Raw genomic sequence first — 25,077 nt, 5'->3', positions numbered from 1 at the left:
TGAAGTACGTGCCTGTTGCTGAGCACTTCCCCCTGCAACGCCGTGAGCTGTGGTGCAGAGATGGCGTAAGTAAACCCCATGTGGTGGCGGCAGCAGGAAATGTGTGACATGCATCTCTTTGTAGTAGAAAGGAAAAGTTGATGTATTCAAAGTCCAGTGTTGATTTTGTGCATCAACGTTGAATGTGTTGTTTGTGAAGGTTCACCTGAGTGACAGCGATGGAATGAAGATCCTGATGAAGCTGCTGGTCTCAGCTGCTCACCGGCAGCTGTAGACATCAAGCCAGCAGGATCCAGTCCCTCACAGACCCAGAGGTGATGGGTACAGCCCACCTCTGGGTGGAGAGAGGAGCACAGGAGGAGGCAGACTGGGACGGGACACGGAGAGTCCACGACCTCGGAGACCCAGAGGTCACTGGTGTTGGTGTGGCTGATGACGGGGACAGAGGAAGTCGGGACAGAGGACCTCCAGGTAGGAACTCCTAACTGAAGTGTGGATTTGATCGATGGACCGAGTGTCGGTTGTTTCCAATGATGTTTTTAATGAGATGAGGATGCTGGATGATGAGGGAATAAACTCAACCCTGTGTTGTCTTTCTCCTCCCTCGTCAAGCGTGAGAGCCCCCCACCTCCTCATCCCTCTCTTCTCCTCGGGTGGCAGCAAGATCTTGCGCGGGGGTGTGGTCAGGCAACGCCAGGGTCCTTCTGCCGATCCTCAACCCTTTTCACTCATGAGACCGATGCAAGGAGACCAAGGTAGACCAGCCTTTATATCTGGGTGTAGCCTTGGTGGAGCAGGTCTCTTCAGGTAAGTAATGTTTAGCATGTTACTATGGCAACAAGCTAAACACACACATTCATATCACATGGTGACATTTTAGAAAATACACTTTATGGCCCTTCATCAAAAGAGCAGGACAAGAAGACAGACACATTTGTGTTCTGCATGAGAGACCAGCTCACTGCTAGTTAGCTTAGCACAATCAGGAGCAGATGCTGATAAATAGAACCTTTGACTTTTATTTCATCTTTTTACATGAAACCAGAAATGTTTCAACCACATTAAACCTTCAATAACTTAGTCCTCTAAAATCTTGTCCTTTAGCACTCCAGGGGTTCTTTTTTCCTTCATTGCAACAGCATATTTACATCCATGTTAATGACATTCAACAACAACACACACACCGTTCTAGGTAGCTTGAACACACTTGGGAGTTCCTCCTGTACCACAGTAGACATTTGCATATAAACACCAAATGCTGTTGCTAATGAAGGTTTTCTTTCCCCAAATGTCATAAAAAAGCAAAAGACACTGGTAGAGGTGCTTCCATACAAGTGGAATGGGGTTCAACTCCCTGCGGTGTCCATGCTTACAAACATGGCATTATTTCCTCCATGCAGTAGTAAGATTTGTAACAAGCATTCATGTAGTTTTCATGTAACTTTAGAAATATGCCCATCTTATATAATTCGATGCTGCAAATACCTCCTGAAGCTTGGATTGCTTGGGTCTATTGGGTTCATACCTTTTATTTCTAGTCATCAACAAATGCTTTGTTTGGGATTTTTCTGGTACCAAATCACCGCCCAGTCAAGGAAGCAGTTTCAGCTCAGTGCCTGATTGGGAAGTTGAAATATTTCAGAGTTAGGACCCGAACACTGGGCAGTGTGGGGGCCCTACTGAAATCCAGGAAAGTATTCCTTTTTTCTTCAAAACAAATCTGATTTTTGGGGGCTTCAACAAAATAAAAAAACTCATGAAATGTTGCGCCTCCAGGTGGTCTGGCAGTTACTTTACTAACTTTATACTTTAAAAGTCTTTCCCAGGGGCTTCATCCAATTCTCCTTCACTTTATTTGATCTTTATTTTAATTTCCTCTTCTATATAGTCATGCCATATTCAGATTTGAAGAGGTTTTATGTCACGAGACCTTGAGACTGCAATTCAATTCTAGATATCATCACTAAATAAGTCGACGACCAACCTCTTCTTTCACAATTTCATTATCCCTTTATTTTAAAGGAAATTTGAATGCTAAATAAATTGATTTCCCAAGTAGCTCCCATGTCGTGTGACCGACTGACTCTGAATCAGCACATCCATACACACACACTCACACATATAGATATATATGGATATATATAAAAAGGAGGAGAAGGGAGCTGTCAAAATCCCATATTAAATAAAGAAAACAACATCTGAAGGTGGTTTCACTCTGAACGTGTGGGAGGAAGGTATTCTCCCTGTTCCTGTGTGGGTTCTCTCTGGTACTCCAGCTTCCTCCCTCAGTCCAAAGACATCAAGAGGGGACGAGGCTGATTGATTCTCTAAATTGACCGTCGGTGTGACTGTGGGGCTATGGGGGCTGCAGTTGTGTGGGGAATAGTGACCTGAAAACTTTAATAAAAATCACCCAAAACCAATTCAAAACTATAACAACCACCTTGGCTGATTTGCAACAAATGCTGGTTGAAGAATGGGATGCCGTCCTGGAGCAGTGTGTGAGCAGGCTGGCGACCAGCATGGGGAGGAGGTGCCAGGCTGTTGTGGTTGTGTTTGGTTCTTCCACACGCGACCGAGGCTCCTGTTCATGAAATGGATAAATTGTTCAAGTGCCAGTGCGTCTTGTTTCTTCAAACTTCAATCATCCAATCCACCAAACACCAAACAAGAGTCAGTGGCAAAATCAGCTGTTTGGCATCGGCACAATAGATTTGGTAACATTTTCATGAGGTGCAACCCACATCCTCAGCTCTGCTGCTCATCCCACAAATGCACGCTCCTTACAAATGTGGCACCATTTAAAATGGAAATAAACAGGCTTTCCAACGGTAAAGGACCGATTGCCAAGAAGCACTGTTACAACAAGGAAATAATCTACCAAACACAAATTTCCTTACTTTTTTGTGCTTAGTTGATTCAGTTTGAACCTAACAATGGCTAACAGCTCATGTCGTCCCATCACTGACCCACGGTAACAGGAACTAATAAATCAATAATAGATATTAAATAAGGAGAAAAAAGGAGAATAAATGAAATGACTGAAATATTCTTTAATAAGGCAGACTCCATGACAGACTTTATATTGAAAAATAAAAACCATAGAAAAAAATAAAGGCAAAAGACGACCTCAAAACCTGTTTTCTTATATATTTTTAAAGAATAAAAGAGAAAAAGTTCTGTCAGTCAATAGGACCAAATTTTGGAGCTACATGGAGAAAAATGAATCGTGTTGAATGAGATATCTGCTCCAAAAACTATTTGTTATGGAATAATCTTTGCATCGTGTCAAGACCAGGTTGGACACAGGACACGTGTGCAGGGTTCAGATGTATCCGCACCTGCTATCAGGGGGCTGGCTAGCTCTAGCGGCTAATTGTTTAGATCCATGGGTGTGGAGCTGCCGCAGGTCCAGTTCAACCTCGCTAAGCCTCACCTCCAGCGCTACAAAAAACTACATTTAACGCACTTATCAGTATCACGAAGGAGGCAGAGGAGTAACTAAACATGTCGCAAACTGAACAGGAGAAAGGAGAGGGAGAGGGAGTAGCCATCGTTAGCTTAGCATTCAGTATATCAGTTTTAAGTGAACATTTAATATCCAGGAATTCATTTTCCAGACACAAAGACACATTTTCAAACCCTGATCGTCACAGTCCAGACAGATTTCAAGTTCACATTGATTTAATTTGAGATACACAAAAATCCCAAACGCCCTCCTTCAAAGTTCCAGCGCAGAGTAATGAGTGCTCCTGGAGTGGGAGGTGGAGGCCGCTTCTGTTATGACCCATGGGCGGGTCTGCTTCTCTCATTCTCCCCCTGTAGGTGTGGTGGAGTGAGTGATTCATTACAGGTGCGGCGTCGGTTGCTGATTGGTCCGGTGGCTCTTGATGAGGAGGAAGATCTGGGCCAGCCGCGTCTCCTCTTCTCCGTTCCAAACTCCCCGTGCATTTGCGTTCTGTGTTAAGTTCGACACGCAGCAGTAGGGGTGGGCTGCCATTTTCTTGATCACTGTTCCTCCTGTTTTGTCCCTAGGGAGGTAGGAGAGTTTCCTGTGTTTTGGTTTCCCTTTTTCTTTTGCAGGTCAATTCCCTTCCAGCTGAGTTGAGGTTTTGTTTATTATTTTGGCCTGGGCCCACCCCGAAGTCCATGTGGTTTTCTGGGTTAATTTGTGTCCATTCATTATTTTTAAATAAACCTTGTTGTTCATGGTAGAGCCGTATCCTTCAGTTTGTCAGGCTTGGGAATGGAGGAAGGTGTCCATTCATGTTGTGTTCTCCGTTCCCCCTTGACAGGATGTAACACTTCCAGTCGATGTCTATCTCTGAGCTGGTTCTGGGAGGGCGGCAGAGGGTGGAAGAGGTGGGGCAGCAATGGCGTTGACGGGGCGAGGCATTAAGTGATGAGGGGGACAAATAAATTGGACGTTTCCTCGAGGTGCCATAAGGTGTTGAAGGGCAGGTTGTTGTGGTGGATACCCAAAGTGGGGATTGTTAGGAGGGGGCACAACATTAAAATATGGGGCCCAGTGTGGAGGATGGATGTAGCCGAAGTTGGCTACATATAGAGGGTGAACCTGAGGAGGTGGTGGTGGAACACGATGAAGAGGAGGGTTGATGGGAGGAAGGGCGGTGGAGAATAAGGGCAGGGACTCGTTGACGGGGTGACCCTGGTTAAACGCGGGGGTCCTTGCCTCGGGTGGCGTCCCTGGTGTGTCCCTGGTGTTCGCCTGAGGAGGCCCTGGAAGTCAACAGTCACATATTAGACACAAGCACGTCTCTGTGCAGTTAAAGAGAAATACTGTCTGTGGAATTCATGTCTAGACACAGGACACGTCCACTCACCTGTCCTCTCTCCGTCAGCTTCTTTATGAGCTGCCATCTTCTTCTTCTTGGCAGCTTTTCCTGAACCCACATCACCATTGGGCCTTTTCCTCTTGTGCCCACGTTTAGGCTCAGCCTCAGTCTGGGTGCAGGATGTAGGTGGGCGGGAAGTTGTTGTCCTCTTCCTCTTCTGACCCTTTCCTTCCAGCACATCCTCACATGGCCTCTTCCTCTTTCGTGTAGATTGAGGCTGAACCTCAGAGGTGCAGCCTGTCGGGACCCCGAACCCAGACATCAATCGAAGGGATGTCATTGGACTGCAAGACAGGCAAAGACTGAGTCAGTTGCATGGTTATAACATACAAACAGTAACTTCAGATGAGTGAGAGAACATGGACGAATGAGACGTTAAAGAATAAAATCCAGGTCTTGACTTACTAAACACTGATGTAATTATAGGGCTCCAGGTGGCACATAGAAATGAAAGGGTGCTCCAGCACCTCCCGTGGAGTGATCCTTGAGGCGGGGTTCTGCTGGAGCATCCGCTTCAGAAGATCGAAGAACATCAGGCGATCAGCCGTTTCTGCAGCCTGATCGCCAGGACGCTGGAACCTGATAGGGTTGAGCTGGAAGAAAAAACAATCAAGGTCAGGTGTGTCCTCAACCACCTCCAGAATCTTTGAGCCGCACCTCAGAAATACACTCAATACTTACAAAGCGCAGTTGATCGAGGGAGCTGAGCCGGTACATCCTGGTCTCCAGCGGTTGAGTCCCTGTGTCTGCCTGGTACATATATGGTTCCTGAGGAGAAAATTAACACACAAATGCTTAGCAACTCTTTTTACCTCACAAAGTAGCTCAGTTAGATATCTGCTGTCAAAGTCCTACCTTTAATTTCCAGATCCCGTCACAGTCTTTGAAAAAGAAGTAGTGTGTAAGCAGGCCAGACTCCAGCATATCTTGGGGGAAAGGACCCTGCATGTCCATCATGTACCTGAGCTGAAGGTGCAACACAAGGTGAAGTCACAATGACAGTTCACACGGAGGACTTTAAACCCAATCCCTAACGACAGTTTCTCCATGAACCAAATATTTCTACTTGAAACTACAGGCAACAAAAAGAGTACCCACACTAGTAGAACTTAGGTGGAACCTACCAAGTCATAGGGATTCGTTGCTGGGTACAGCAGGTCCTTGCTGAATAAAGCAGCAGCGATGCAGCCCACGGCCCACATATCGATGGCTTCGTTACAAGGAAGCCCCAGCAGCATCTCAGGTGAACTGACGGAGGATGAAAATGGAAGGTCACTTTAGCCAAGAAACTACCTGCATGATTGGGTTATGATCATTTCCTGTTACAATGAAGTCTTGGTAAAACAGATTATTCATCCTGACCCCAGTGAGCCACCACCTGGGCTCTGGGCTCAAATGTTTTCTGTTCTGTTGAGCATTGTCGTTCCAGTTGTTGCTTTATTTGTTCCAGTTCTGATGGATAAGACTGAGACCACCATTATGAGCCACTCAGACATGGATATGGTTGCAGTTACTCACTAGTACGGGAGGGTCCCAAACATGGAGCCCAGCTCCACAGCGGCGACTTTTTTGGCCAGACCAAAGTCAATGATCTTAAGCTTAAATGGCTGCTGCTGGTGGTTGACCAGCATGACATTTTCCAATTTAAGGTCGGCGTGTACGATCCCCGCCGCCTTCAGATGCAGCAGTCCAGTAGCAAGCTGCAAGGGTCACAACCAAAAAAACATTAGTTTGATGACAATGTCAACGGTAGTCCTTTGGTGCCCATTTTCTATGAGTGCAGACAGGAACGAGGTAGAACGTACCTGTTTGATGATGGGCCTGATCTCTAGGAGACTGAGAGGTCGGCCTCTCGTCTCCTCCAAGAGGTCAAACAGGGTTTTCTCCAAGAACTCAAACTCAAGACAGAAATGTCCTCTGTGAGTAAAGGACTGCTCCCAGTGGACAAAGAGGTCGGTATTGGCCAGCTTCTTCATCTTCTTTAGCAAGGCCACCTGGAGAAAGAGGAAAGTAAGATTTTATTGTCTTGAGATTGTCACAGTGGATTTTGTAAATTGAGACAGTAGAATGTGCAGCAGTACTATCACAATGGAAGTACCACTCAAATAACGCAGTATCAACTATCCTACCTCCACCTTGCCATCCTCTTTTTTCATGGTTTTGACAGCCACGACTCTCTCGTTACCGCTCTTGTCAGTCCTCTTACATTTGAGGACTTTCCCGAAGCCACCCTCACCAAGGACGGACAGCACCTCATAGTTTGTGGATTTGGAAACAAAACTGCTTCCAGGGAGGAAAGATTTGGCTTTCCTGGTGGCCATTTATCTCACCTATTTACCACACAATTAGGCTCTTTATTTGGAATCAAGTGTGAATGTGTTGAGGGTCACGGTGCCCAATTGAATTCACTGATTGTTTCAGTGTCTTTCAAAAGTCCTGAGGTTGTCCTTGTGATGAGGGGTTTGGCTAAAGCTCAGCAAGGGTGTCTTTAAACATTTGATGGACTTCATGTGTCATTCTGACATCATCGTATTGGATCACACTGAGATGGCAGGACTGGAAGATCACTGTCAGGGTTTGAAGATCACAGTCAAGATTTCAAGATGACTGCCAGGACTGGAAGATCACTGTCAGGGTTTGAAGATCACAGTCAAGATTTCAAGATGACTGCCAGGACTGGAAGATCACTGTCAGGACAGGAAGATCACAGTCAAGATTTCAAGATGACTGCCAGGACTGGAAGATCACAGTCAGGACAGGAAGATCACAGTCAGGATTCAGAGGTGACAGCCAGATGAGTTTTAGATTTATTTTGTAGAGCAACAGCTTTTGTGAGATTAATGAGAGACAAAAGAACAAATGGGTTTCTTCACATTTTGTGTGCACATCTCCATAAAGACAATGGCCCCCGCTCCCTAAACGCAGAACATGAGCTGTGTAGGGCCTCATCTTCCATGGGGGGACCCATGCGCTACAGTGAGGCACACGTACAGCACCAAATCACCCCGAGGAAGGAGAGAAGAGACCTGTAATGTGACCCCGCATGCGTCAATGCAATGATTGACAGCACTCAGCATCTGACCAGTCAGAGAGGTGGGCACTTCCAGAGCTGCAGGTAGCAGATGAGGAGTGGTAGCCTTTCGAGGTGTCCAAAAGACATCATGAGTTAGGAGCAAGCCAGAGGAAGGAAAAGACAAAACAAGAGGAAGCTCTTGCTTCACTTGAAGGTGGGTTTGTTGTTGAAATAAAACTTTGTGGCACAAACACCTGAGCTGCTGCTCATGAGGTGGGAGGCCCCGTCTCCAGTCTCTGTCTAGACAGGAGAATTATTTTTTTCCAGCGGCCCTGTTTCATTTTTATTGAATGTCTTGTAACGCCCTATGCATTCACCTCTGACAAAAAAGAGTAGTAAAACGACCTTTTGGAGGTTGTATATTGAGAGGCTATCAACTTTAGCCAAGTCTATAGCCTATCAGCATCAGTTTTGGACTTTTATATGGGGGTACATTGTCAAATAAACGTGGTGTTCTTCAGTTGAAAATGATGGCTGGAGCCACAGACGGCTGTTTAGCGGTGCATTTATTTACAGGGGACAGGACAAATATAACAATAACGATAAAGAGGGAAAAAACCCTGTTTAAACTGCACTTCCACTCTGTGCAGATGCATGCAAGCATTACTCTCTCTTACTCCCTCGAGAGTGGAGTTGGTTGGGGCCTTATATAGCTGACGCTCCTCCCCAGCTCAACCAACTACCAGTTAACACATAAACTGACCTTAATTCTCAATACATATTTTTGTAAAAGGCCCCACAAAACAAATACATTGAATTAAATAAAATCCCCCATCAAACACTTCACAATCAATGATAACCACACAGAAATACTCAGCAATGTCAACCCCCAATGGCACGACCCTGCCCAACCAGAAGCTGCCGCCACTATAAAAGACGACCCACTTCAGCTGCGCTGGTTTGCCCTCGGAGCAGAGAGGGAGAGAACCACAAACCTAACCAAACATGGGTAAACTGAATAAACATTCTTGCTGACTAGTGATGGGTAGATGAGGCGTCATGAAGCGTCTCCACACATTGGCAAACTCTGCTGATACTGTGTTGATCCTGTGTCACTGAATACTGACACCTGCTGGACCTTAAAAATCCCTACAGGCAACCAAGCTGACAGACTCAACTGACACTGATTTGATGACCTCGTATATTCAATAATATAATTTAAGTCATTGTATTTTATATTGTCTTATTTCATGTCTTCATTCAAATATCTTTGATATTTTTAGATACGGTCAATAAATCATGTGAATATGTATCATAACGTGAAAATCTCAGTCAACGTGTTGTGAATGAGGATGCTTGTGGACTGGGATTTTTTTTTTTTTACAAATTTTATGAAAAAAATAAACTTTTTCCAAAATTTTGAAATTGAGTCTGTTAGGCTTTTTTGATCCAACCTCTCCAGCTGTAGAAAACACCTGCTCACACGGCACAGATGAGGCTGGAGGGCAGAGAAATTGTCAGGAAAGCTGGTAGAGGTTTGGATAGATTGTCTTTTGGTTGTCCCAGAATCTCAGGATCCTGGGACCTGGCAATATCGCCCTCTGCCAGGTATCTCTGCACCTCCTGGATGGCATCAGCTGCGGCACTTTTGGTCTGCCTGCCCACTTCGATGACCCAATGTTGCCAAAGGTTATCTAAAAAACAAGTTGGCATTTTAGTACAAGATTTCCAAACAACAACAAACAAATAATGCTCAATAACATGCCTGAAGTGGGTGCAGACAGCTGTTGTGAAGACAGTCCCGGCTGGGGCTCATTTGTGCGTCCGATTAGACGCACATTCTGACCGCAGTCTCCTGACGGCCTCATTGCACTTGGAGGAACTGAGGAACCTGAGTGATTTAAATCTGGGGTCTAGAAGTGTTGCTAGGGGCAACACTCTTAATGACTCCAGACTGGAAGCAGTGGCTGTGACTCCACGCTTCAGGTGTTCATGAAGGTGTGTGGCTGCCTGTGTGTGCAAGGTTGAAGCATTACGCTCTAGTGCAGGATAGAGCATTTTCATCATCGGGATGACCTTTGACCCCGACACTCTCCTCTCTTCAGACAACTCCACTGTAGCTTGATGGAAAGGAGCAAGCACAAGAAGTGTTTCTCCCATGATGGTACACTCATCAGCTGTAAGTGGAGTCCAGTCTGTTTGTAGAGAGGCCACAGACACCCCCACTGGTTCCCTCTCATCATGCAGCCTTGACAGCATTTCATACGTGCTGTTCCAGCGTGTTGGCACCTCATTGATGAGTTTCAGGGTCGGTCGTCCCATCTGTTGCTGCACTTGAGCGAGCTCGTCCTTGGCTGTAGTGCTTGATCTGGAGGAGGTGACAATGTGCCTCGCTTTGTGTCTGATGGATGCAAGTGTGGGGATGTTACGCACCAGTCTAGGGGTTTGGTGAGTGTAACATAAATGAGCCGACAACCGGTTTAGATGCAGGCAAAAGGTGAGTTTTGTTTATTATTATTCACCTCACAATAATACACAAGCACAGATTTAAAACAGCAGGACTTCAGGGTGAACCCAGGCCAACACAACAAACTCTCTCCCCAAAAGAAATCTAACTAAAACCTAAGCGAACAAAAAGAAACAGAAATGCAATCAACTAAACCCAACCCTCTACTAAAAGGGAAAAAAAAAAAAACAGACCACAAATGGCAGTTCACCCCTACGCGTCGCTGTAACGTGCTGTGTAAAGTGAAGTGGTAGGCTAATATGTACAAGTGCTTGTTCACGTGACAAAGTGAAAGGCCGTCGGCCACCGATCAAAGACCAAACCGCACCAGTGGCTGCCGATCACACCACACGAAGCCTCACAACCATGTCAGACACCAAAGGCTCACCACTCTCCAACCTGAAACAAATGAAAAGGCAGGGATACAGAGCGCACAGGCAGGTCAGGCGACGGAGCGATGGGACACGTCTGCTGTCAAAAAGAGTCCCTGACAGACTGACAGTTCCAGGTTTAAAAGAAGACCACACCCCGCAGCAGCCAATCCGCCTCGACCACTCAGGAAACCACCAATGAGCGGAGAGCAGCACCTGACAAAGATTCTCAGAGAGAGGTCGTACTCTCACATAAGAAAAAAACAGTACAGTTTAAGAGAAGCTCCCAATATATACAGATTACGGCCGCAGCCGTAACAGGGGATCTGATCACATGATTTTCCAACAATAAATGGAGACTATGTGCAATACAAATTGAGAGCTGAATTTGGAGCTGTCTAGTGGATGCAATCAGGTTTGGTGCTGCTTCAGTCACAAGACACTTTACTTGATTGGTTATGGCCCAGTCCTCCATCATGCCCCTTTTGACTTGGGCCAAATTGTCAGCAGTGTGACTTTGTGGAAAGTATTGCACTCCCAACACAGATGTACACAACTGCTAATTCTCATTGACGCAGTGACAGGTCAGAGCCCAGGAAGCCTCCATGTTCACGGATGTCCACATGTCAGCTGTTATACTCACTGCCACAGATTGCTGGACTTCCATTTTCACTCCTTCCCGTTCCTCCTCATCCTTTTTGGCCACCATTTGTTTGACGGTCTGAAAATTACACCAAGTCAAACCAAAAGCAAATCAATATATTTAAAATTAAAGATTAAATCAACAGGATATATCAACTGCTACTTTCCACAGAAAACCTTTCTGGTTGGCAAAACATGAGGGCTCAGGGACCTGAAGCAGTTCCCTGAACCCTTCACTCTCAACAGTGCTGAGGGGCTGGCAGTCCTTCAGGATGAAATTCAGCAGAGCCTCATCCAGCATCTGCTTCCTGGAAGCTTGATGGTTGAAAATGAAGAATCAATTCATAGGAATTAATTATCAATAAAGCCACTGTGAGTGAGTTGTAGAGTGGCTGTAGACCTGAGTTGATCCTGGGTGGATCTGGGCCTTCATTCTCATGCCTGGCCCTATCATGCCGCAGCATTGAAGAGGTGCTCCTGTTTAAATAGGAGAGTTCTGTCGAACAAATGCGACACTGAACCTGGAGAAAACAACATGAACAGTAAACTAAGAGTCCATTTGAATATAGATCAAGTGGAAACTCTGAGAGGAACAGGATGAAACAACAAGGATATTAAAACAAACACCTTATTTTTTGATGTGAGATCAAAATGGTCCCACACGGCGGAAACCTCTCTCTTGGCTTGAGGCTGCGCCATCATTCTTGGTGAATTGAACGATGATCAGATCAGAGATTCTTTTGGCCGATACATCCCATTGACAGATGCGCTTCCTTATAAACAGTTTGGTGCCTCAGTATCAGTTCCAAACAGTGCCAGCATCGGTCACGTGACTTTCTTAAAGCGATACGCGCACCGACACGTGGTTTTGCTCTATGAGCTCAACGCATGCGCCGACGCATCGGTGTTTCCGGTCCCATCACTATTGCTGACTCATGTGTGTGTGTGTTATATTATTGTAGGGAAAGGATATGAAATATGTAGAAATGTCCAGCGGGGTGCGAGCACTCACCACGTAAGTGGAGGGGAAGCATGTATTTGTGAGTGAACCGCTTCAATGTGACCAGGCCTTTGTCACATAAATGTCGCCATCCGCTGGTGAATTTAATTCATAACAGTCAGTTCTTGAGGAGATGGAGAAATACTGAGGAAGTCTATGACATGCTTTTGTTTGTGTTGAAAGTTTCAAATATCAGTCTGTTCCATCCTGAAAGGAGTGTGTTTTCTTCGGACTGTAGACCCGACATCATGACAAGTTTGGATTGAGTTTACTTTGTTTGGCCAAAGCCAAAATACCGCATCTACAGGAGGCCGACATTTGTTTTTGCCAGTAAAGGTCAAGTTAAATGACATGTATGGTCATTTTGTACCTATAATAAATTTAGATGGGGAGAAGGGTGTGTGTGTGTGTGTGTGTGTTGGGGGGGGGGGGGCAGTCTTCCAAATAAAATTTCACGTTTGGCCCCAATTTGGTCCGGGGCGGCCCTGACGTTGACAAATCAAAGATTCCATGTCATGATTATAGATTAATATGCATCACTCATTACATCATCACTGCCCTGAGTTGCCTCATCAAGTTGTGATGACGGCTGCCAGGACGTGATGTTCATGTGTTGTTGAGCTCCATTCCTATCAAAGTCCATTGAGGAATCTGGTTCATAATAAACTCTCGAGTCCACCTGGTCACTGAGAACATAAACATCCTGACAGTGCGCTCTGCAGCGGGGCGTCAGGGCCTCCACCAGCAAGGTGTCCTGAGTCCCTTGTGGAAGGTGGAGCCCAGGTGTTGGAGGATGACTGCGAGATGATCAAGAGGAAGAGTGGCACTTTTGAATGTGAGGAGATGGGACAGAAGGGCAGCTGGCAAGCAGTGGTTGGATGAATGAGACGCACTGGGAGGCCAAAGGACAGAAAAGAGGCCTGACTGAAGGGAGGGACTGTGATTGGACCGGCTCAGTCTCAACGTTGAACTACAGGAAACTTCAGTTCCTCAATCGTTTTTACATCTGTGAAATGACATTGACTGGTGATAAGATCAGATCTGATGCCAGGAGTTTTTGAATGGAGTCAGAACAATCAGAGCTGGTGTGGCACCATTTGAAAAGGGAAATAAACAGGCTTTCCAACAGTATTGGACTTGTTGCCAAGAAGCACTGTTACAACAAGGAAATAATCTACCAAACACAAATGTCCATACTTCTTTGTGCTGAGTTGATTTAGTTTGAAGCTAACAATGGCTAACAGCTCATGTCGTCCCATCACTGACCCACGGTAACAGGGTGATTTCCAGATAGGGACAGGGTCAGGGGAATAGTTTGGTGAGTTCCTCAGGTTAATGGCTCACCATCAAGGGCGAACACATCCTTCGGCTCAGACCGTTCTATGACAGGAATGTTAGCTTGTGTCACAACATTGGCGTCAATAAAATTGTCCTCGGCCCCGCAGTCAATAAGAACTTGGAGAGGTAGAGTGTCATGTGACCATTGTAGCATACCTTGAATCTGGATGCATTTGAAAGGATCTGGAGGATTGGAAGTCTGGCTCACCAGCGCCCTCCTGTCAGCTGATGAGCCTGTCCTTTTGGCAAGGCAGGACACTTGGCGAGAAAATGGCCCTCCTGGTCACAATAGATGCACAACCCCAGTCTGAGACAACTTTGACACTCCGCAGCAGTAAGCTTCATTCGTCCTATCTGCATGGGCTCCCCCTGGTTTGAGGACAAAGGTGGAGAGGAAACAGCTGTACGGTCGCCAGTGGGATCCAGAAGAGACGAGTGGCGAGCCATGATTGTTCTCTGGTGGAGGGAAAAGGAATTTGGGCTCTCTGCCTACCGACTCTCTCCCTCTGCCTTCCCCGTAACGGTTATCCAGGCGAACAGCTCAGCCAATCAACTCCTCTGAACAGGTAGTTTTGTCTCTGGCTGCTACTTCATCCTTAATCTCGTCAGATAACCCTTTCAAAAATACTCCCTGCAAGGCCACTTGATCCCAGCCATACAGCGGCTAAAATGAGAGTTCTTTCCCTGAAGGAGAGAGAAGAGCTGGCTACTGGCCTCTTTACCTCAGACTGGGGGTCAAAAACCTTGTACATTTGAGGAGGAACAAGCCTGAAAATCTGAACACAGAGGGATTATTTACAGAGACAACTAAAGCCCAGGTGGAAGCTTCTCTCTCATCAAACTCATGACAAATGCTGCTTTAGCTTGATCAGTAGCATACGTGTGAGACTGCTGTCTAAACACCAATGAACACTGGTGTAAAAATTGTCTGCATGTCCCTAAATCACCTGAGTACCTAGCAGGAGTAGGGATGAAAGGTTCCCGGGCCGATGGAGGAGGAGCCGCAGGTGGTGTGGCAGCTGTAGGAGGAGACGTGAGAAAGCTGAGTCATCACGTTCACCATGCGGCTGTTGAGCTGCGTCACACTGGTAGACAGTTGCTGAAGAGACTCCATCAGCTTCCGAAGAGACGACTCATGCTGGCCAATTAAGGCACCTTGAGTAGACAATGCTTGTTTAAAATGTTCCGTCTCCGCTGGGTCCATTTTGTGGCCAGATAATTCTGTTAAGGTTTGTTTCAAAACGAATATCTGGACCAGCAATTAAATGAAGGAGATGTCTTTTACATGACATTGTTCTCTTTTGTCTGTAAATATGTACATATGTGAACACGTATATTCATGAGCTTGTGGTGGTGTGGCCCGGATTGAGGTGATCGTCCAGTGGAGCAGTGACCAGACAGGAGGCCTAGGAACTCAAATACCAAAGCTTACATTCTCGTTTATTCATGCATGAGAGAGAAGTTCCAACCCACTCATGGAGCATCAGACGTCCTCTGTTGTTCTGAGAAACTGTCAGGTATTTATACATCTCTTCACATTCACTGGGGAGGGGGCATGCAGACTGGGGTCAAACACAGGTGAGGACCAAAAGTTGAAAAGAGTCCCTGGCCACTTGTGAGGTGGTTAGACAGGTTGGAGCCAAATGGTTCCTGTCACTCCGCGGTGAGGTTGTGGGTGTTTGTCTCTTCACTTCCTGTTTTATTGTGAAAGATTGACTCTCCTCTCGTTTCAGGTCACTTGCCCTTCCTCCTGTGCCAGTCTGATTGTCTGCCCCGCCCTGATTGTTTCCACCTGTGTCTCCTTACCTTGTGTTGAAATGGTCTTTGGTTGCGTCCGAATTGCCAAGCAGCAACCTACATCCTACTGCTACAACCTACTTCCATCGTCATCTTCCACTTATTCCTTACTAGTAAGGGTCGCGGGGGGGCTGGAGCCTATCCCGGCATCTACGGGTGAGAGGCGGGGTTCACCCTGGACAGGTCACCAGTCCATCGCAGGGCCAACATCCAGAGACGAACAACCATTCATACTTACGATCAATTTAGAGTATCAATCAGCCCCGTCCCCAAAATGATGTCTTTGGACGGTGGAAGGAAGCCGGAGTACCAGAGAGAACGCATGCAGGAACAGGGAGAACATGGAGACTCCACACAGGAAGATCCCGTGCCCGAGCAGGGACTCGAACCTGGAACCTTCTTGCTGTGAGGCCACAATGCTGACCACTGCCCTCTCTAGCCTTCTTCTACAACCTAAACACGGCGGCACCATTCAGACACCCTAAGATTGGTGGTGAAGCACGACCTCTGCTGGCAGAGCACTGACACCGCAATTAGGTAGACAGCACCAACGAAAGCCCCACCTGCTGGCCTGATTTTGTACTGCACTCCACTCTGAACACCCCTTTAACTCATTCTCTATTATTAAGCACATTAATGCACCTGTAAAGGTGTGTTCACACCGCGTCACGTTTGGTGTGAACACACCTTTAGTCATCACCAATGACTATAAATGTTCGTGTTGCATGAGAATGGGAGACTGTTGGTGGCGTAAACTTGGCTTGCGGGTCCACAAGTTTTTAGGGGACGAAGAAGAAGTCCACGGTGCATTGTGGGCCCTAGGTTGCTCCGTAGGATGCACCTGAACCGACCTACAATATGGGTGTGTTTAGGCTACAATTCAGGTTGCGAAGTAGGTCGCTACTTGCGCCAGTTGTGGTTTCAGACAGCCTACGACCGACTCTGAGACCTACGATCAGACCGACTCTGCAATTCGGACTCAGCCTTTGTCTCCCTTTGTCCTGTGCCAGAGTGTTTCATCCTTGTGCGTTCACTCCAGTCCGTTGATCCACAGTTCTTGCCACAGCCTCTGCCTTGTTGACGCAGCTGTGCCTGTTGTTTTGTGTTCATCTGCCCCTGAGAGAGTTTTTGGTTGTAAGATCTGTACGTTAGTCTAGATTTTGTTGATAAGTTTGCAGCCCTTTGTTCTCCTCTGCTTGGAGTGATTTTTTTTGTTGGTTAACTTTCATAGTTTTAGGCCTCCAGTTTTCAAGAGTGTTCTTGTTATTAGTGAGTTTCCTTTATTCTGTTTTTTTTCCTCTGCAGCTGGAGAGATTTTCATTTATTGGTAATATTTAATAGCCTTTGTGTTTTCCTCCTTGATTGGAGGGATTTTCATTTTGTCTAAGTTTTATAGCTCTGAGTAGATTAGTTAAGTTCTCATAGCCCATTGATTTCTCTGCTTGGAGCACAAGACAATAAATATCCCCTTGCCGTGAACTCTGTGTCCGAGCCTGGTCCTGTCAGTTCCAGTCTCTAGAACCAGCAGAGACAACCATCAATCTGTCACCCAGAAGCCACAGAATAAGTTTTCTTAGACTTTCACAACCAGACCATAAGGTAGACATGTTGGCACCTGGTTGGTCCTTCCACATACATTTATAAAGCCAGCATATGAACATCCTTCCTGACCTTTTATGGAAAAGCACAGAGACTAACAGGTCTAAAATAGTTCAAGCAGGTTATATATTTCTTAGGAACTCCACAGTTCATAGGCGTTATACGTTAGCAGTCGCTCATTACTTGGTAACTCACATCTAATAAAAAAAGAATACATCAACATAATGAAGGAAATGCATGACCAAATCAAGGAAAAAGCAAGCTTCTACAAGGTGTTGGTACGTACATTTAACTCCATCCGGTCACTTGTGAATGTGTGTACAGACAGGACATTGACATCAACAGATGATTGTTCATCACTGAGAGAGAAGGGGAGGATTAAACAAGCATCTGCTTCTTCCTAGTCCTTTTCAAACAGGTGACGTTAACATTGGTTTTGTTGTCTTGACCATTTTGATTTGTTTTTGTTTTTCTCATGTTTGAAATAAAGCCTTCATTGATTCATTCAAAATGACACATAGAATTTATCGAGCTAAAAAAAAAACACGAGAGATTTAAAACTGAAATTGAATCCTCTTGTCATTTCTGTGGCTTGTGTGAAGAATCCATTGAACACTTAATTTATCACTGCCTGTATCGTCACCATCCTGTCTTGTTCCTGTGTGGTCATGTCCTGTCCTCCTGTGATGACCTCATGTGTCCCACCTGTTTGACTGCACCACCTGTGTCTCGTTTGCCCCGAGTGTTTCAGGCATAAGCAACTTAAAAGTTGTATTCAGTTGTTGGATTTCCATTTATTTGATTCAGAAACAAGTAGAAAATTAACAGGAAAAGTCTACAAAATTTGACAAGAATCCTATCAGGTAGACGCTCTGCTGCAATCCAGAATACGTCTGGAACCAGGAGCTGAAGAGACATGACATGAATTTAAGATGGAGGCAAAGTTGGACCTCAACAAGAGATATTACAGCCAAAGACAATTTACCTTTCATTCAAATTAAAATAATGTATACGGAGCTTATTGCACGAGAGATGAAGTTAATAAATATGAGACAAACATGTCATGGAATTGTCCTCATTGTGGAACGACAGATTCCTTAATTCATGCGTTTTGGGATTGTTCACAAGATTGCACGTACACAACACACACGATTGGGTTAGATATGGAACACTGGCTGTCGGAAGTGTTGGGGGCAACATTTTATTTGAATCCCTCACGTTGTCTGTTTCAAGATACGTTCCATGTTACCGGTCGGTACCCATACAGATGGATTCTAGTTTTTTCATCAGTTATACTGAAGACTCTGACACTCAGAGAGCCGGGCTCCTGTTTGAACACAGAAAAGGTAAAAGCCACTGAAAAGAACGAATCAGTTCAATCTGAAGTTGTGTGGGGAAGGTGTGAGGAACCTGGATGAGTCAAAGGAAAAGGTGAGCTTGAAGAAGAACCTTGGTGGGGGGCTACTGTTTGTCATGTTTGGTTCGTGTAGTAAGATGCTGCCCTGAAGTTGGACTGATACGATGGACGTATGCGTTCATTTCTGGTTTTCTATTCGAGCTGATCAGATCCACAGATGTTGAGCGAGTCTGTTGGTGGGGTAAATGTGTGTTTTTGTGATTGCGTTGGTTTTTGGATTTTATCCTTTATGTTTTTGTGTTGTGTTTCTTTTGTTTGTAAACTTTAAGAGTGTGGGTCCTTTGTTTGCGGATGTGAAAATGTCAAAATGAAATTGTAGAAAAAAGGAATTGTCAGCAGTTTAAAGGAAGAAAAACACAATGACGTTGAAAGATTGTGCAGTTTTGACTGTAGGCTTTTACATTGTATCAAATTTTAGATTTTTTTTAAGGTTTTTTTGAGTTCAGAGTGGTGGGGAAAAGTCTGTGACTAAATTTCTTTTGGTGCTCTTTACCGTCTCACTGTTGCCTGATGGACCTTCATGATGAAGGAAGGCCTCGCCGGTGAGCTTCTACATCAGACCAAGGAGAGTTGAGTTCATTTGTCTCTCCATCAATCACTTAAACTTCATTTGTAGACATTTTCACGCATATAAACATGCAGCAAAAAGTGAATCACTTCATTGAAAAAAACCCACTCCTCCCACCTCCCACATGTATTCGGTGTGTAACAATTCATCGACTACATCAATGTATCGTTCTACATTCCTATGATCCCACTACATCGATCTGTGCTCGTCTAGTTGGCCTTCCCGATGACATCTTGATTGTTACGACCGGCTCTAGGCCAAAACTTAGTAGCGGCAAATCACATTCACTAAAGTAACCAATCAACCGTATGAGGAGTGGAAGTCAGTATCAGGAGTGTAGGCCAGTGGATGGATGTGATGGTCAACATGTGGTGCATGGTGTTGGTGTGAAACAAGGAGAAACAAAAAAACAGCGCGCAAAAGGGAGACAGCAATGCAGAGCAGGCGTCTGGGAAGGCGGGGTTAAATAGGCCTAACTGGGAAGACTGGTCAGGTGCTCCCAGTCAACCTCATGACCTGGCTGCTTCAGACCTGCAAAGACAGAAACACACCCGCCAACGCTACCCTGCACTCAGGACACTACATAGGACCCAGGCCTGGGGCCGTCACAGGATCCAAATGATTTTAAAATGTAATCAATCGATTGTATCGATGCCAGGAAATGAAGACACGAGATTGAAGCACAGCAGAATTTGTATCAATCTGTTTTTTAGTGCTTTACTGACAAGGACATTAAACATGACTTGATTTACTCTGCCTGTCGGTGACATCATGGCCATGCACCAGCAGCAGCGTGAATTTCAGAACAACCAAGCGTAGCACGGCGGATGACAGAGGAGAAGCTGGCGAGCGAGAAATGATCGAGTCACACTTGCGGTCCGGTGTGGAAACACTTTGACTTTTGCAAAGACGGAGCTTTTCTAAATAAGTCGCTTGCTGTTAAGAGGATATGTCAAAGAAAAAGTAGCAGGTAAACCTGCTGTTGAAATGTTGGTTGGACTTTGTGTTTTTTGATTGAAAACGAGAGCAGAAAAGGAAAACCTTGTTGATTTGGCCTTAAGTGTTGGATGAACTTGTATATTTGTCATTCTGGTTGCTCCCCTCTTGTTTCATGTTATTTTTAGTAACTGAGTTTCTTATTCTATGCCCACAATCTGTCAGACGGCTGAGCCAACAGACATCAATGTCACGTTCCGAGCAAGGGGTGAAGATGCAGCGTTCAAAAGGACGACAATGTTTATTGAGGCAGGAAACAACAGAAGACCACCGTAAAGGGAACAAAGTAACAAAAATATCCCAGCAGCCTTCAGGGGAGAAGCGGGGTTCACCCTGGACAGGTCACCAGTCCATGGAAGGGCCAACACATAGAGACAGACAACCATTGGCTCTCCCAGTCACACCTACGGTCAATTTAGAGTCTGGATTAACCTGGTCCCCTCTTGATGTCTTTGGACTGTGTTGGCCATTTTGAAACTCAGCCATTACACATTTGTCTTGCTTGTGTTCACATGACTATGGCGTGTGCACTCCTGGCAACTTCATCAGACTAAACCTGACTTTTAAAATGTTGTTGACTCTAAGAAAGCTGCTGATATTGAGGCGGTAGTGGGTGTTGGTACAAGGAGCATCATATTGAGGTGTCTGATCGTTTGTCAGCCCAACTCACAAGCATCCGATGGTCCAAATATTCAGAACACCTGTCACTGCACTGCTCTCCACACCAACAGCAACACCCACTATCATCTCAGGAAGCATCAAGAAGGTTCTCTGGCAGTGTCAACATTTACAAAGGAATACATTTATTGAAGCAGAACTCATGGTAGGGCTGTTCTTGGTGAGCATTACAGGGAGTCAGATCCTTCAGCTATCAGGCTCCCCTCCTGTGGAACCGTCTCCCAGTTTCGGTCCAGGATTGCAGACACCCTCTCTACCTTTTAAGAGCAGACTTAAGACCTTCCTTTTTGATCAGGCTTATAGTTGGGCTGCTTAGGCTGGCCCTTAGATGTGCTGCTATCGGCTTCGACTGCCAGGGGATCTCCCATGGTGCACTGGGCTTCTCTCTCCTCCTCCTGTACTCATACGTGTTACGAACTCTTCTTCTTCTACGGAGCCTTCAGGCTCCCCTCATCCCAGATCCCGGGTGCTGCTGGAGGAGGCTACAGACCTGAAGAGGCTCAAGCTGCCACCCGTAGCTCCACCTGCTCACGTCCCCGTCTGTCCATCAGTCTCTCCTCCTTTCTCTCTCTCTTTATCTCTGTCACAGCATTCAGCACGCCTCCGTGTTTGCTGCGCCGCTTCACAGGAACGGGCGTCCACTCAGGCACGCAGGTCTCCATCACTCCAACCTCCAACCTCACCTGTCACTTCACCTGTCGCACCCAACTCACCTGTCTCTTCACCTGTCTCACCGAAAACACTTTTCATCTCACCTGTCGCACCCAGATCACCTGTCTCCTCCACCACCTCACCTACCTCATTACCCTCCCTCTCACCAGACATCTCCACTACCTAACCTGTCTCCCCCACTACCTCACCCGTGTCACCTATCTTCCCAGTCTCACTCCCCCCCTCCTCACTCACCTCCCTGTGCTCGCTCCACTCCACCTGCCTCTCTCTTTCTGCTCCGTTTCGCTGTGCCGTGGCGGTAGTCCGACGCTGTGCCGCAGGTACAGGTTTGTCAGCGGCTGCCACCGCCACCGCCCCCGGCTCCAAGCCCTGCGGGGTGGGCCCCGCCTCAACCGAGGCGGCCCGATTCAGACAGGCTCTGACAAGGTTTCCCTCCTCCCCACAGCTGAAGCATTTTAACAGGGAGGAGGTGGCGAATAGTGGGTAGTCCACCGGCACCGTCCACCGGCACCATGAATCGATAGTTAAAGTCCTCGGCTCTGTTGTTTAATATCATGAACACCTGTCTGCGATGAGACATGACTAGTTTAGAAAATGGTGACTTGCACCCAGAAAGCACCTTTCTCATGGGAGACACCACCTTCCTATGGCGGGAAAGCTCACTGATCAGAAAACTATCGCTTATGAACGGCGGCACGTTGAACAGGGTGATCCGGGTCGCAGGCTGCGTCAGCGGCAGCACCGGTTCGAAAAGCCCATTCACTGTGATCCCCGTTTCCACCAACCTGTTCGCCTGCTCCACCTTCTAGGAACGTCGTAGTAAGAAGTACCACCACTTTGTTCATCCGTGCAGTGGACTTTACGGTGTTGTGCCCGAACAGCTCCCCCAAAGCCAACGCCAACTCCTGCAGCAGCTGACAGCGGGATATGAGCAGGAACGTCCTCGTCTCCACCGGCTGAATCCTTGTCTGCGTCAGACACATATCGGCTTCCTGCAGACACATTTAACACACACGCTAATCGACTCTTTTAATTGTCTGCGGTTGAACAAAGCCCACAGGGTTGTGGAGCTAAGTTATATTTCTGCAGAGGCGGTCGTTACCTTTCAGTTCCAGATTCAGTCAAAGTCTTTTCCTAAGAAAGACTGGGTATGGAGGCCAAGCACCAGTAGATTTTGGGCAACAGGACTTTGCAGGTCCATCATAAACCTGATCTGAAGATACAAACAGAGGTTAAGTCACAGTGACTCTTCACATGGAGGATTTTTGACCCATGACTTCAAGATTCACTTCCATCAATAAATTTGAGACCTCAACAAGAGCTTCTCTACAATTCTACAATTCGAAATTTTCATTTAGCAGACGCTTTTGTCCAAAGCGACATACAACACAAGCAAGAAGTTAGACCTAATTAAGGAAAAGTCCATAGGAAGCGCAAAAGTGATTCAGTTGTGATTTGGTAACAAGTACTGGTGCATCCTCAACTTCCTCCAGAGTATCTGAGTTTCAGAAAACGACTGGATACTTAACAAGAGCAGCCGACAGCAGGAGCTGAGCAGGAACGTCCTCCTCTCCACCGTCTGAATCCTCGTCTGTATCAGACACATATCTGCTTCCTGCAGACACATTTAACACACACGCTAATCGACTCTTTTAATTGTCTGCGTTTGAACAAAGCCCACAGGGTTGTGGAGCTAAGTTATATTTCTGCAGAGGCGGTCGTTACCTTTCAGTCCAGATCCTTTCAGTGTTTTCCTAAGAAAGACTGGGTATGGAGGCCAAGCACCAGTAGATTTTGGGCAACCGGACTCTGCAGGTCCATCATGAACCTGATCTGAAGATACAAACAGAGGTTAAGTCACAGTGACTCTTCACATGGAGGACTTTTGACCCATGACTTCTACATTCACTTCCATCAATAAATTTGAGACCTCAACAAGAGCTTCTCCATCAGATAACTGTTCTAACTTGACATCCTCAGACTGGAGGACAATAAAGGCTTCTGTCAATTGAGTGACTATCACATCCATTAAGTAACTTCAGAAGAACTGGAGAACATTGACTAGCAGGATTTCATGATTTAACTTGTTAGTAGTGACTTACCAGGTGCTGGTGTTCTCAGGGGGCTCCAGGGGCTCAGAGAACTAAAGGGTGTTCAAGCACCTCACATGGAGTTCTTCTTGAAGTAGTTTCAGCTGGAGCATCCTCCTTAGGGCATTTAGTAAAAAAACATCCTGGCCACAAGCAAGCTGAAACAGCTGATCACCAGGATGCAGGAACCTGAGCTGAAACAAACAATAATCAAGGTCTGATGCATCCTCAACTTCCTCCAGAGTATGTGAGCTTCAGAAAAAGACTGGATACTTAACAAGAGAGGCCGACAACGGGAGCTGAGCAGGAACGTCCTCGTCTCCACCGGCTGAATCCTTTTCTGTATCAGACACATATCTGCTTCCTGCAGACACATTTAACACACACGCTAATCGACTCTTTTAATTGTCTGCGGTTGAACAAAGCCCACAGGGTTGTGGAGCTAAGTTATATTTCTGCAGAGGCGGTCGTTACCTTTCAGTTCCAGATTCAGTCAAAGTCTTTTCCTAAGAAAGACTGGGTATGGAGGCCAAGCACCAGTAGAATTTGGGCAACAGGACTCTGCAGGTCCATCATGAACCTGAGCTGAAGATACAACAAGAGGTTAAGTCACAGTGACTCTTCACATGGAGGACTTTTGACCCATGACTTCCAGATTCACTTTCATCAATAAATTTGAGACCTCAACAAGAGCTTCTCTGTCAGATAACTGTTCTAACTTGACATCCTCAGACTGGAGGACAATAAAGGATTCTCTCAATTGAGTTACTATCACATCCATAAAGTAACTTCAGATGAACTGGAGAACATTGACGAATAACAAGTTAAATCATGAAATCCTGCTAGTGACTTACCAGGTGCAAGTGTTCTCAGGGGGCTACAGGGGCTCAGAGAACTAAAAGGGTGATCAAGAACCTCACATGGAGTTCCTCTTGAGGCAGTTTCAGCTGGAGCATCCTCCTGAGGGCATCTAGAAAAGAAACATCCTGGCCACCAGCAAGCTGAAACAGCTGATCACCAGGATGCAGGAACCTGAGCTGAAACAAACAATAATCAAGGTCTGATGCATCCTCAACTACCTCCAGAGTATCTGACCTTCAGAGAAAGACTGGTTTCTTACAAAGAGCAGCCGACAGCGGGAGCCGAGCAAGAACGTCCTCGTCTCCACCGGCTGAATCCTTGTATGTATCAGACACATATCTGCTTCCTGCAGACACATTTAACACACACGCTAATCGACTCTTTTAATTGTCTGCGGTTGAACAAAGCCCACAGGGTTGTGGAGCCAAGTTATATTTCTGCAAAGGCAGTCGTTACCTTTCAGTTCCAGATTCAGTCAAAGTCTATTACTAAGAAAGACTGGGTATGGAGGCCAAGCACCAGTAGAATATGGGAAACAGGACTCTGCAGATCCATCATGAAGCTGATCTGAAGATACAACAAGAGGTTAAGTCACAGTGACTCTTCACGTGGAGGACTTTGGACCCATGACTTCTAGATTCACTTCCATCAATAAATTTGAGACCTCAACAAG

The 25,077-nt window shown here is 46.1% G+C and overlaps 1 protein-coding gene and 1 long non-coding RNA gene across 2 annotated transcripts; both read right to left on the bottom strand.

Annotated features, from left to right (window-relative positions):
- Window positions 1–3,947: 3,947 nt before the first annotated feature.
- On the bottom strand, window positions 3,948–7,463 carry LOC147238374 (homeodomain-interacting protein kinase 2-like). Its single transcript, XM_086197332.1, has 9 exons — window positions 6,986–7,463; window positions 6,662–6,850; window positions 6,375–6,556; window positions 5,981–6,104; window positions 5,712–5,822; window positions 5,538–5,624; window positions 5,262–5,449; window positions 4,845–5,140; window positions 3,948–4,740 (listed from the first exon to the last, which is right to left on the bottom strand). The coding sequence occupies exons 1-9, from the start codon at window positions 7,175–7,177 to the stop codon at window positions 4,319–4,321; spliced, it is 1,791 nt and encodes a 596-aa protein (XP_086053458.1). The 5' UTR covers window positions 7,178–7,463; the 3' UTR covers window positions 3,948–4,318.
- Window positions 7,464–21,696: 14,233 nt separating this feature from the next.
- On the bottom strand, window positions 21,697–23,828 carry LOC147238373 (uncharacterized). The gene is made up of 4 exons (XR_015111837.1): window positions 23,556–23,828; window positions 23,179–23,286; window positions 22,556–23,068; window positions 21,697–22,445 (listed from the first exon to the last, which is right to left on the bottom strand). It is a non-coding gene; the product is annotated as an uncharacterized LOC147238373 (long non-coding RNA).
- Between the last annotated feature and the right edge of the window lie 1,249 nt (window positions 23,829–25,077).

Source organism: Aulostomus chinensis, chromosome 24, assembly GCF_037954235.1.
Source record: "Aulostomus chinensis isolate RoL2024-O1b breed Wild chromosome 24, RoL_Achi_v1.0, whole genome shotgun sequence".
NCBI lineage: Eukaryota > Metazoa > Chordata > Actinopteri > Syngnathiformes > Aulostomidae > Aulostomus > Aulostomus chinensis.
The sequence above is the reverse complement of the archived record's forward strand: the minus strand, read 5'-3'. Positions and strand labels throughout refer to the sequence as shown.

Bases quoted from the DNA above. Each gene is read 5' to 3' on its own strand.
- LOC147238374 (XM_086197332.1), bottom strand. From the start codon at position 7,177: ATGGCCACCAGGAAAGCCAAATCTTTCCTCCCTGGAAGCAGTTTTGTT. The intron at 6,851-6,985 runs GTAGGATAGTTG...CTCTTTCTCCAG, and splicing joins AAGAGGATGGCAAGGTGGAG to GTGGCCTTGCTAAAGAAGAT. The intron at 5,625-5,711 runs GTAGGACTTTGA...TTTTCTCCTCAG, and splicing joins ACGGGATCTGGAAATTAAAG to GAACCATATATGTACCAGGC.